The sequence below is a fragment of the Hakea prostrata genome, chromosome 9 (genome assembly GCF_041222555.1).
Source record: "Hakea prostrata isolate BN-2017 chromosome 9, UWA_Hpros_2, whole genome shotgun sequence".
In the NCBI taxonomy this organism is placed as follows: domain Eukaryota; kingdom Viridiplantae; phylum Streptophyta; class Magnoliopsida; order Proteales; family Proteaceae; genus Hakea; species Hakea prostrata.
In genome coordinates this window covers 9931827-9944167 of record NC_142608.1, presented here as the reverse complement: position 1 = coordinate 9944167, position 12341 = coordinate 9931827, and the positions used below count along the sequence as shown (strand labels likewise).

General features: G+C 36.9%; 1 protein-coding gene across 1 annotated transcript; it reads left to right on the top strand.

The window, feature by feature from the left end:
* Positions 1-771: 771 nt before the first annotated feature.
* LOC149004573 (protein STRUBBELIG-RECEPTOR FAMILY 3-like) lies at positions 772-11843 on the top strand. The gene is made up of 19 exons (XM_089168126.1): positions 772-928; positions 1055-1327; positions 1495-1677; positions 1934-2063; positions 2166-2237; positions 2699-2764; positions 2925-2996; positions 3121-3192; positions 3280-3351; positions 3432-3497; positions 3653-3718; positions 4857-5254; positions 5365-5759; positions 7088-7350; positions 7570-7708; positions 8857-8993; positions 9079-9235; positions 10201-10474; positions 10590-11843. The coding sequence occupies exons 3-18, from the start codon at positions 1578-1580 to the stop codon at positions 10306-10308; spliced, it is 2313 nt and encodes a 770-aa protein (XP_089024252.1). The 5' UTR covers positions 772-928; positions 1055-1327; positions 1495-1577; the 3' UTR covers positions 10309-10474; positions 10590-11843.
* The last annotated feature ends 498 nt before the right edge of the window (positions 11844-12341 follow it).

Below are 12341 nucleotides of genomic sequence, written 5' to 3'. Positions count from 1 at the left end.
TCTCAAATTTATGCGGGCGCGATCCGCGACAACGGGGAAAGGCCCGAAAGGGGGTAGGGGGGAACAGTTCAAGAGCACCAAACCGCCAGTGGGATCCAAGATCACACCAACATTTAATAAATATGATTCCATAGATTTGAAGTCTATAGATTTGAAATCTCTAGATATTTGAAATCTCCAGGCTCATGTAACCAAACAGGCCCTAAAGTCATGGTTCATAAAATTAATTGTTTGGTTAGCCTAAATCTTTGGAATGGAATCTATAGATTCATCCTGAAAAAATATCTATGGAGTCATGGTTTAAATACTCAACGGTTTTATAGAGATTTCACCTTGTATCCATAAATCTACAGATTCACGTTTTTAGTGTAAAAAGGTGAATCTCTAGATTTCATGAATCTAGGGATTCACACAACCAAATGGGTAAAAATCTCCCATTTATGAATCATCTCAAATCTCTGGATTCATGTAACCAAACAGACCCTAACATTAAGCCACAAGAAAAAGGAGCCATGAAATTATGAGAAAATTAAAGGATTAATTAGGTTCAATTTGAGCACTTGAAAAAGCCAAAACAAATGCGAACAGGCCCACTATTCATTGAAACTGTATGGGCTTAAATGTGGGTTTCTTATAAATGGCCCATGAATAAACGGTAACGTTGTGAGACTGTCTGACGGCGACAAGGCGTGCATTTCGCGCAGTTTGAGACCACGTCCGTCATTTTTGACTGCTTTCTGTGTTGGCGTCTATGAGAGTAACTGTATTGTAGAATTGTAGTAAATCAAAATTAGATTTTATAAAACCTTAAAATTCTATCACTGAATCTCTCAGACAGTTCACACTTCAGAATTATACATATAAAACTTTATTATTGATGGCTGTGTTGCTTGTTGTTTTGTGTTGAGTAGAAAAGTGGAAGAGAAAGGTTGTAAATCCGACATTTTCTGCAACTCTCAACTTCTCTTTCTTTTCTTTTTTCGTGTGTTAAACTTTGATGTATTAATACTAAGAATAAGATTTCAGAAGCCAACTTTTATTTTATCTTTTCCAGCTCTTTCTAAGGTTAGGGTTTGCAGAAGCTTCTGGATTGGGTGCTGTTTTCACTGAAGAAGAAAAAGAAAGAAAAAAAAGTTACCTGAAATTTGAATACGGTCTCTGGTTAATGGAACTGTGGAATCTTAGCCGCTAAGCATGGCGTTGCCTTTGCTAAATTGGAAGAATCTTGGATTTGTAAAGTTTGTAAAGCTCTTTTCGGATAATGGTCTTGTTTGAAGTCTGAAGATCAATTTTACTGACGAGCAAAAGCAGAGTTCGAGTTCTTTAGGTTTGTGCTACTCACCGTTAATTGGTTTAATGTGCTCCGGTGTGCTTTAAACTCCAAAAATTTATCTCTTCTTGTTTCTTTTTTCCTGCTTCTGGTTTACTTCTTCGCAGCTTGATTTGATTTGTTTGTAGCATAATTAACACAACTGGCATTGGTTTATTTTTCAGGTTAAAGAGCTTTACTTTTGATGCAGAAGGAATTTTGACTGGAAAAGCTGAGTTCTCGAAGTGTGAGTTTGTAGAGATTGGTCATGGGTTACTTGAATTGGCAGATCTGTGCCCGCACCTTCTTTGGTTTTGTGCTGATTCTGAATTCCCCATTTATTAGCGGATACACTGACCCTCGAGATGGTAAGGACGAATTTCTGAGCTCTAGCTAGTTTTCGTTCGAGTAGATCTACAGATTCTATAAAGAAGATTACGGTTCAGTTATTTTCTGATTGGCTTTTTTCTGATTGGCTTTTATGGTATCTGTAATTTTGTGCTCTTTATGGTTGCGAACGAATTTTATTTTTTAGTTTTTGTTTTAACAATTTCTTCCTAATATAATTTGCGAAGTTACGAGTTGCTAGAAATGAAGTAAGCTTTCTTTTGTTTAACATGGCAGTTTTTGCGATCAATAGCTTATATGCCTCTTTGGGATACCCTGTTCTTCCTGGATGGATTCCAAATGGAGGGGACCCATGTTTGGAGGCATGGCAAGGTGTACAGTGCGTGAATTCAAACATAACCAAAATGTATGGCTTTTGGTGATCCTAATCGAGTCTACGTATGGTAATTTATGTGCTGATTCACATTTTTATTAGATTTGATATTCTTAACGGATCTTTGTTTTGCAGAATCGTGAATGGGGCAAATCTGGGAGGGGTCTTGGGTGATAACTTGGGGTCTTTTGCTTCTATCATAGCAATGTGAGTGTTATAAATGCAAATACTTGCCTTTTGGCATCCTTACATGCTACTCTCAAACTCTACACAGCATTTGATAATATTGTGCCAAAGCATAATATATCCAGTTGTCTTTCCCAACTTCTTAATTCACGTACTGCTGTTTTGTTGAACCGACCTTTGAGATTCCCTATCACCAGGAAACTTGCCCCATTGAATGAACAAAATATTCATTACAGCCGTTGGGTTGAGACCTGTTGGTAACTCAAGAAATGGCCTACTCAGTGGATGGTTCTCCTCTGCAAATCCCTATCTAGGGAAATTGAGGAGGCCTCAGCACTGCCTATCATTAAAATAACCCTGTATTGTTTCCATTTTTAAAAGTAAAAAATGAAAATAATATATAAAATTAAAAAACCTTATTGCTGAAGATTTTTATGGATTTGATCATTCATGTCTTATGTTACTTTTGTTTTTTGAGGCAGAGATTTGAGCAACAACCAAATTGGAGGGAGTATTCCATCCAATTTACCCACTACAATGCTGAACTTGTATGTTGAATCTTGAACATTCTCTTGTATTTCCTTATATACTAAACACAATTAATGAAATCATTTTGATGCCTACTTTTAGCTTGCGCCTGTAATATTTATTCCTTATATGGTGCTCGAAACATGAAGTTTTATTCAATATGTTCTTCACTTATGGCAGTTTTCTTTCCGCTAACAATTTCACTGGAAGTATCCCAGCTTCTATAGGCTCACTTACTCTATTGTCAGACATGTAAGTTTGAGGTTCCTCTTTGCCTTCCCTTTTTTTTGGTCTGATGGGCAGAGAAGAGTGGAGTGGTGTTTGTTTGAGTATATTCACTTAGCTTTGAAAGTAATATTTTTGGTTTTTGCCGTAGGTCACTTAACGGTAATCATCTGACTGGAGAATTACCAGATGCTTTTCAAAGTCTTACTGGATTGATTAATCTGTAAGGCTTCCTCCTTTATTTTGGCATGCTTTGCGTCTACAAATTTGCCTCTTTGACTGTTGACTAGTGATCATTTACTTTTTGCAGGGATATTTCTGGTAACAATATAAGTGGCCAATTGCCACCCTCTATGGGAAGCTTGTCTTCTCTAACCACTTTGTGAGTAATCTGATTTTGTAAGTCTGTTCGTTATTCCTATGCTTCCTCTGTTTAATCAATTTTGAAACTTTGGTTGTCAGTCACTTGCAGAACAATCAGCTTTCTGGGACCCTTGATGTTCTCCAAGATCTCTCCCTTCAAGATTTGTAATATTTTCAACAGCTTGGTGATTTTATTTTTGAACTAGACTGTCTTCTGTTAGCTATATTATTGGAGGCACCACTTAGAATTTGAGAATGTGGTACTTAATATGTGATATTCAATTGTCTCTGATTTGAAAGTCACTTTGTTTGCCTGACAGGAATATAGAGAATAATCTGTTCTCTGGACCTATACCGGAAAAGATGCTGAGTATTCCGAATTTCATGTAAGGCACATCACACGTGGCAAACATTTTTTAATTGGATGTGGCTTATCGATATATTGATGCCTGGAAACATTTGTTGTTGTACCATTTTGAGTTGTTTTGTCTCAGATACGGTAACCCCAAGGAACAGTTAGTTTCATACTTTCACATGAGAGCTGCATTTTCACATTATATGAGTAGTAGTGAAAGGCTATACTAACATGTAAACTGGTTGGTTGATGGATGTGATTTTTAAGTAGTAGATTAACATTTGCAGGACCTAAAAGTTGCTTAGGTATGCCTAATCAATCATAAGCTCGCATGTGACATAGATTGGAAACCACATAGATTTTTCTGGACGGAAGAAGATTATGGGAAGGCCATTGTTCAATGAAAATTGCAAGCATGATTTGGAGAGAGATCTTCTATTATCATTTCAACGAGTTAGTTATCTTCTCCAGTAGCGTCTCCAAACATGTGAATAACACACGTGTCACCCTCAAAGGTGGACAAAACGTTATTATGAGCTGCTACAGTGGAAATTTGATGCACTGACGAGTAGTATGTTTATAATATTGAATCATATGTACTTATAAAAGAAGAAGAAAAATGTGCTATACAATTAGATCCTGTGACATAGATAGGAACCCACATAGATTTTTCCGGATGGAAGAAGATTATGGGAAGGCCATTGTTCAATGAAAATTGCAAGCATGATTTGGAGAGAGATTTTCTATTATCATTACAACGAGTTAGTTATCTTCTCTAGTAGCGTCTCCAAACATATGATTAACACATGTGTCACCCTCAAAGGTGGACAAAAACGTTAGTATGAGCTGCTACAGTGGAAATTTGATGCACTGACAAGTAGTATGTTTATAATATTGAATCATATGTACTCATGAAAGAAGAAGAAAAATGTGCTATACGATTAGATCCTACTTTTATGTCTATCTTTGCCAAAGTAGAATTTCAGGTACAGATAAAGGTAGTCATGAGCGCTCAAATCGCTCAAATTGGCCTAATATTTGGTTTTCAGTTACCATCTGCAGTTTTCTTCTTTGATATTTTCAAATACACGAACTTCCTGCAGGTTCAGTTTGTGGATTTACATCTTTTGCTTATGACTTTCAAGTGATTGTTGAACCAAACCTTGCAGGAAGGATGGCAATCCATTTAACACTAGCACTGCTCCGTCATCTGCACCTTTGCCTCCATCTCAAGCACCTCTTCCTTCTGGGGCACCATCTGCTGGAGTTCCACCAGGGAAGCAGGGAAATAGAACATCTTCACATGATGACTCAAGCCCAACTTCAAGCCAACCAAGAAAAAATAAGTCTTTGACAACTAAAAAGCTTGTCTGGATTGTAATTGCAGCAGTGTTGGTATTTATTGTGCTTGTATTAGGATGTGTCTTTTTCATGGGAAGTTGCTCTAGAGAAAGGGAAGAGGCTGACATATTTGGTAAGAGGAGTGAAGTTGGTGCTTATAGAGGCCACAAGGAAAGGCCCAGAGACAATGGATCCATGACTCAGCCAAACAATCAAATAGATAAAGGTAAACCTTTACATATCTACAATCTTCTCTTCAGCTTGTTAAGTCTTGTCTGTTCCCTTTATCCATTAGTTATGTTTCACATTCCCTTGATTATCAAGTTTTATAACCAGTTTCAGATGCAACACTTGTGAGGCCAAAGGATGAACATGAAATAGACATTGGAAGAATGACTGTTGTTCCGAAAAGAAATGACGCCGAGGAGACAGTTCTTAAAAGAAGGGATGAGGTTCCGAAGCAAAAGGAGGACCATAATATGGATATGTTTCCACCACCACCTCCTCCTCCTCCTGCTTTTCCACTTGTTGAGAAAGTCATTGTGAAGCCTATGTCTCCCCCTAATATTATCAAAGGGAGCAGTCCCACTAAAAATATGAATCTGCCCACTTCTGTGAGGTCTTTCACTATTGCATCACTTCAGCAATATACTAACAGCTTTTCTCAAGAAAATTTTATTGGAGGTGGCATGCTTGGAAGTGTTTATCGGGCAGAACTTCCTGATGGGAAGGTAGGGTTCTTCTGGTTTATTATTGAACTGATTAAGTGGGATTATTATTTGTCAATTTGACTGAAAGAACATATTGACTTGTTATTTTTGTTACATTTTATGCTTCTTTCCTATAGCTTCCTTGCTGATGTTTATAAATATCTCTCTATTGCTATCATTCATGTTGTTTTTTTATGTAAAATTTTGATTTGTAAAGTTCTGACCACCTTATTGGTCAATCAAATCCCCAAGACTCCATTTGTTTCATTGAAATATTCTAGAGGAGTTTCTGGAGGACACCACCTCCATTTCATAGTTGGATCATGTTTCCCATGTCAATTAAAATTGAAGAGAAAGAAAAATGAGACACTAGAAGGAAAAATTTTACAGTTAGGAGTTGATTTTGGGAAATATCTTGCTATTGAATCATAAAGCTACATTCCATAGCATGAAGTTTTACTTCTCTGTAAATGTAGAAAACAATGTGATTACAGTTTTCTATGCTGTGGAAGTTTGTACTAAATTATATAGCTTCTTTTTGTTGAATTTTTTCTATTATATATTGTATCATTTTAAGTTTTATTGCTAAACAAGAACTAGCTATATATCCACCAACATACTCTCTGTAAATGTAGAAAACAATGTGATTACAGTTTTCTATGCTGTGGAAGTTTGTACTAAATTATATAGCTTCTTTTCGTTGAATTTTTTCTATTACATATTGTATCATTTAAGTATTACTTTTAACCAAGAACTAGCTATATATCCACCAACGTAGTCTCAGAGAGCTTGCGAGATTTTTTTTGTTATTGTTAATGAGTATGTCTCTTTATGTTGTTCATAATGTGGCTGAGCTTCTCAGAGTCACTCCCTTTGTAGGACCCTGTTGAATTAAGGCAATGGCAATTGAGTAATTTTATCCTCCTAAGTTCTCAACTGACTATAATTTCCATGCCTATTTTCACCTCAACTGACTATAATTTCCATGCTTTGTTTCACCTCAAGTGACTATAATTTCGATGCTTTTTGTAACCCTTTGATTAACAGTTTCTGTATATCCTTCTTGTTGTTCATGTTGTGCACTACTCTGTGCATCTATTTTCCACTCCCACTTAAAATAAATTTTTTTTTAATCTCAAAAAAGAAAATTTGGTTTTGTGACAAATAATCAAAATGCTCAAGTTACAATGCTGACAAATTCTTGAAACCTGTGTGAAATATGTTTAACCAGCAAAATGTGTTGGTCTTTCTTTCTCCGTTGATGTTTATGTTTTACGCATATTTCTTTGTCTATGGATTTGTTTTTTTATTTGTGATATCAAGGTATTTACTCCTGGATGTTTCATCAGTTACTGGCAGTAAAGAAACTGGATAATGTTAAGCAGACAGATGAAGAGTTCCTTGAACTGGTATCCAGTATTGCTAAACTTAGGCATGCTAATGTTGTTGAGCTTGTGGGTTACTGCGCTGAGCATGGGCAACGGCTACTCATCTACGAATATTGCAGTAATGGGACGGTCCATGATGCACTACACTCTGATGATGAACTCACTAGAAAACTTTCATGGAATGCCCGAATCCGGGTGGCTCTTGGAGCTGCAAGAGCTTTAGAGTAAGTAGAGGACCTGGTTTGACTTTTTGTCGTATTCATTATTATTGTTCATGAGTTTTATTGATCAGCTAGGCTGGATGCTTTAGATGCAAAGCTTCCAGTCCCTTTTAATGTCAACATTGAGGGCTCGTCGACTTCTTCTGCTTGTATGCATATTCTACTTGATCTGTATTACAACTTAGGGATCTGATTATCTTCTCATTGTTCTTGTCTGCTAAGGTACCTGCATGAGGTCTGTCAACCACCTATTGTTCACCGAAATTTCAAGTCAACAAATATTCTCCTTGATGATGAACTTGGAGCATGTCTTTCTGATTGTGGTTTGGCTCCTTTGATATCTTCCAGATCTGTTAGTCAGGTAACCTTTCGTTTCTTTGCTAGAAGAAGTGGCTTCTGTACTTCAATAGGATTGAACCAATGGAAAGAGAAAGAGTTACATGTGGATCGCTAAGGGAGCAAGTGATCCCCCGATGATGAGACTTAGAACTTAAAATCTCTTAATGTTTGAGAATTGAATTTGCATCCTACTCCAAATCTTGAGAAAAGTCACACTTCTGCTGTTGTAGAGTCAAACTTGCCAAATAGGACCTAACGTAAATGCAGAAGAGTCTTAAGACACTATATTTTCACGAGAAACTAGGAATATAGTGCATCAATGGAGGTTGTATCCTGTGCTTGAGGCTCCTGCCCATGGGGTCAGGGAGGGTTATAATGTACCCAACTTTTCCCCTGTCTTACAGAGAGTGTTTCCCAACTTGAAATTCAACCACTAGGCTGCAATGGAGCAACCTTGGTATAGCATCCATTGATTGGATCAGATTGATTGGTAATTGATTTCTTGATTTCTAAGTTTGACCTAGATTCATGAGTAGTAGTCTGAGTGCAGTAACACATAAAAATGAGTGTTTTATTTCAGCAATCAACTATTAGTGCTGTAAGTGATGATTTAAGATGCCAGTGACTTGAGAACCAAGGGCAATAACTTTTAGGAAAAGGAATTGAGTTAATAATTAAATAAGTGCTCAAGGCACATTCAAGGTTCACTATTTTGGCTAGAACGCTATTTAGGAGTGTTACCCACTACATAATGGGTACCACCTAGGAAACAACCCAGCCCATTGTTGCTACATTTTAGTCATCTAATTTATTAGGAATCAAGGACTTATGCTTGGACAATTAAGATGTTCACCCAACACATACAGCAGAGTAATTTTATCGGTGCTTTTTCTTGGTTGCCCAATACTCTTTCTCACTACTAATCCTTTATAAATTCCATATTTTTAACATGTGCTTACAAGCACTGCAGCTAACTTCTTTGTTGGTCTTTTTTATTCTATTGAACTGTCCCCTCCAATCTTCTTAACCCAAGGGTTTATTGAACCAAGATTAGGAAAGTATAGGCTGTTGGCATATTCAAAATTTTAAATTTTTTTTTTTTTAATGTAGTATATCAATTTCAGTTTATTCAAAATACGTCATTACTGATGTGGATGCATTTATAATCAGTTATCAGGACACCTGCTAGCTGCTTATGGTTATGCTGCTCCAGAATTCGAATCAGGAATTTACACTTGGCAAACTGATGTTTATAGCTTTGGTGTTGTAATGTTAGAACTGCTTACAGGACGGAAGTCCTATGACAGGTATGTGTTATTTTAGCATTTTGGGTATCTAAAGGTTCCATGATTTATTTCTCAGTTTCTTATTCCCTTCAAAAAAAATCTTTAGGTCAAGGCCTCGGGGAGAGCAATTTTTGGTGAGGTGGGCAATCCCTCAGCTTCATGATATAGACGCATTGTCAAGGATGGTTGATCCTTCTCTTAATGGAGCATACCCTGCTAAATCTTTATCGCGTTTAGCTGACATTATCTATCTGTGCGTCCAGGTGAGTTTCTTTGATATCTCTTGTTAAGATCTTCTAGATGAACATTGATGTGGAGACTTCTACATATTAGGTTAAGCACAATTATATTGGTAAATCCAACTTTGTTTTAAGCTGTTAGATTATTTTTATTGCATTGTAGCTCTTGAGGTTATCGTGATCCAGACCTTGCCTTAAGGAGTCTATTCTAAAGGTGGTTACATCTGATGCGTGTACTGGGGAGTTCCATTGTCCTAACCCAATGTGCCCCTTTATTTCATCTTCATTTTTTGTGGTTTCTGTTGTGTGTATGGTGATGAGTCTTTCTTCTTTTTTTTTTTTTTTTTTTTTTTTTTTTTTTTTGGGGGGGGGGGGGGGGGGCAGTTGTGTTTACAGGACTTGCATGGATTGCAAATATTGATGTTTTTCGTATGTCTCATAAGATATTTGACCTATAACAGTTTTTTGGGGATCCCAAAACTGGATGTGCTTCTCTGGGGTATGTTTTTATCTGGCATTACCATCTCAGACACTTTAGACCAGTTGCAAATTCCATGGCTGTACACAGTGTACTATCTCCTTTGATATGGCTTGGGAAATCTACCGAAGCCAATTTTTGTCACTACTTGATCTAGTCGCTGCTACATAATTATTTTTATCTCCTTAGATGTGGATTTGGAAATCTACCAACTTCAGTTTTTATCAATGTTTGAGCTAGTAAAGTAGTCACTGTCACATACCTATTTTTATCAGCTTGGATATGGATTAGGAAATTTACCAAGTCCAGTATTTATCCCTGTTTGATTTAGTTACTGTTACATAATTATTTTATTGTGATCGGGTGTTGTTGCTGGTTGTGGACTTCTATACTGTTCGTGTCTTCAGTTTTATGATGAATTGGTTCATTTTTCATGGAAATGGAGTATGACAGTAATATAAGCTGTTGTGTGCTAATTAATTTAATTAACTTGTTGACTTTGATTTTGCAGCAAGAACCAGAATTCCGGCCACCAATGTCTGAAATTGTGCAGAACCTCTTACACATGACACGAAGGGAATCACCGTCCCCCAGTAGGACATCAAGTGAGGATATTTAGGTTAGGAGTTTGATCAGAACTGCGGTCACCTTATGAATGGCCAGCTTGTAGAGATATAATGCAGGAAACAATTCATCTGAGGACAGGCTTTCTACTGTTAACTGCAGCAAGCCTGTTGCTCTGTTAACCTCACAAGTTCACGAAACTTCATATATAGCCTTAAGAGGTAATCAGTTACAATAAGTGTGTGGGTCCTTTAGATCGTCTTTTTCTTTTGCTTTCTTTTGATCTCACTGCCTTGATTAGTTTGTGATCATTATGGTTTTTGTTAAATTATGCAGGACGGGTCTCTGTCAAAGCTGAGCCAGAGTTTTTATTTTTATTTTTTAAGTGTGATTAATTCTTTTTCAATGTCAGTTTTTGTGATATAGCAGTGATATGCTTCAATTTCATTGTGGAGAAAATGAAATAATAGGCTTATGCTTCCGTTGTTTATTTTGTTTTTGCTTTATTACAGAGGGTCTATTTTTGTATTACTTTTGTCTTTTCAGAGAGAATGTATATTTCTTGCACTCAATTGATGATATGACTCTGTGTTTAACCACAAACTCTAATTTCTGAGCCCATGAATGGAATACAGAGAAGCAATATGAGTTAATCCATATAACAAAGATATGGTCAAGCTTTCCACCTCAAGTAAGAACTCAAATTCTGATTCTAAGTTATTAAAAATACTAAACTATAATCATTTTAGAGATATGAAAAATAGCTGAAAGATTCATTATGGAATTACTATCCATAAATTGGAATCATCATCACATTAATCCACATATACTGCTTTCTGGTACATGGTGAAGTGTGAATGGTATACCCTTAAAGTGAGATATGTAGATTGCAACTTGCATTCAAACAGTTGGGAAGCTCTGTATATTGGAATGGGCCAGATGAGGAGAAAGTGGGTAACAGCTAAAAGCAAGAGCATTCAAAGCTTCGTTCTTGCTTTTCTTTGGAAGATCTGTCCCTCAAAGAAAGTCTCTCCAGTCTCCAGCGGTGGTCGGTCACGGTCATTTCAAGGAGGTTAGTCGGTGTTCCTTTTTTATTTATGAAGCTGACATGCAAAATTATGGATGATTCAATAAAACAAAGAAAGCTCAGTAGATAAAACAAACCGCACAACAGAGTATCTGCAGAGGAGATACAAGAGATACATAAAAAATTGAAAATTAGGGCTGGAAGAAGACACAGAAGAACCACGGGAGATGCGTATCTGGACAAAAATCATCTAAATCTTTCACATGGGATGATAAACAAAAACGCAGGAAAGGAAAGGTCACATGTTCTCCAAGAACAGAGTTCCTTTTATCGATCCAACATCATGGTGGGGTTGTGTGCAGATCTTGATTTTGTGTTTATTGTATACCTTGGGGTTTGAGTTGATTCAACTTTTGCGTCCAAATTTGAGGTTACCTGCTTATCATTGGATTGGATCGACCGACATAACCTGTATGGACCCATCAACATGTCAAAGCTTCACTAGTAACAACGAATCAAGTTCATCAAATGTTTCATTCCTCTGAGCTATGCTTAGCAACAGAAGACATGATATGAAGCTAGATCTATTTCATACGGATTTTATTAGGGGGTTGTGAATGGGTCGGGTTGGGTCAGGTCAGCTAAGTCTTAGTCCTATCTAAACCCAAAATCTTAGCCAACTCTGCCATGGGTTTAGAAGTTCTAAGCCCAAACATTGTTCTACGAAGGTTCTTTTAAGCCTGATTCGCATTGATTTACCTTGATAAGAAGACTTTGAACTCTTTAAATCTCGTTGAAGAAGTATTGATCTTTGCTAACTAACTTAATTGCTTGAGTTGTTAGCTTGAGGGCCAAACCCAGACCTTACTTGACCCTGTTAGGGTAATAACCCAAACCATCTTTCGTACTTGAATCAAACGAACCATCTGAAAAAAAATGAAGTACACACCCTTCGATGTTGTGAACTGAGTCAGCAGAGGTTGAGGGCCTCCTGTCGAGCCACACCATTCTCAGTTGTGTTCATGAAAATGTTCCCCTGATTTGTAGGAGATTCCTTAGGC

Bases quoted from the DNA above. Each gene is read 5' to 3' on its own strand.
- LOC149004573 (XM_089168126.1), top strand. From the start codon at position 1,578: ATGGGTTACTTGAATTGGCAGATCTGTGCCCGCACCTTCTTTGGTTTT. The intron at 1,678-1,933 runs GTAAGGACGAAT...TTAACATGGCAG, and splicing joins ATACACTGACCCTCGAGATG to TTTTTGCGATCAATAGCTTA. The intron at 3,498-3,652 runs GTAATATTTTCA...TTTGCCTGACAG, and splicing joins GATCTCTCCCTTCAAGATTT to GAATATAGAGAATAATCTGT.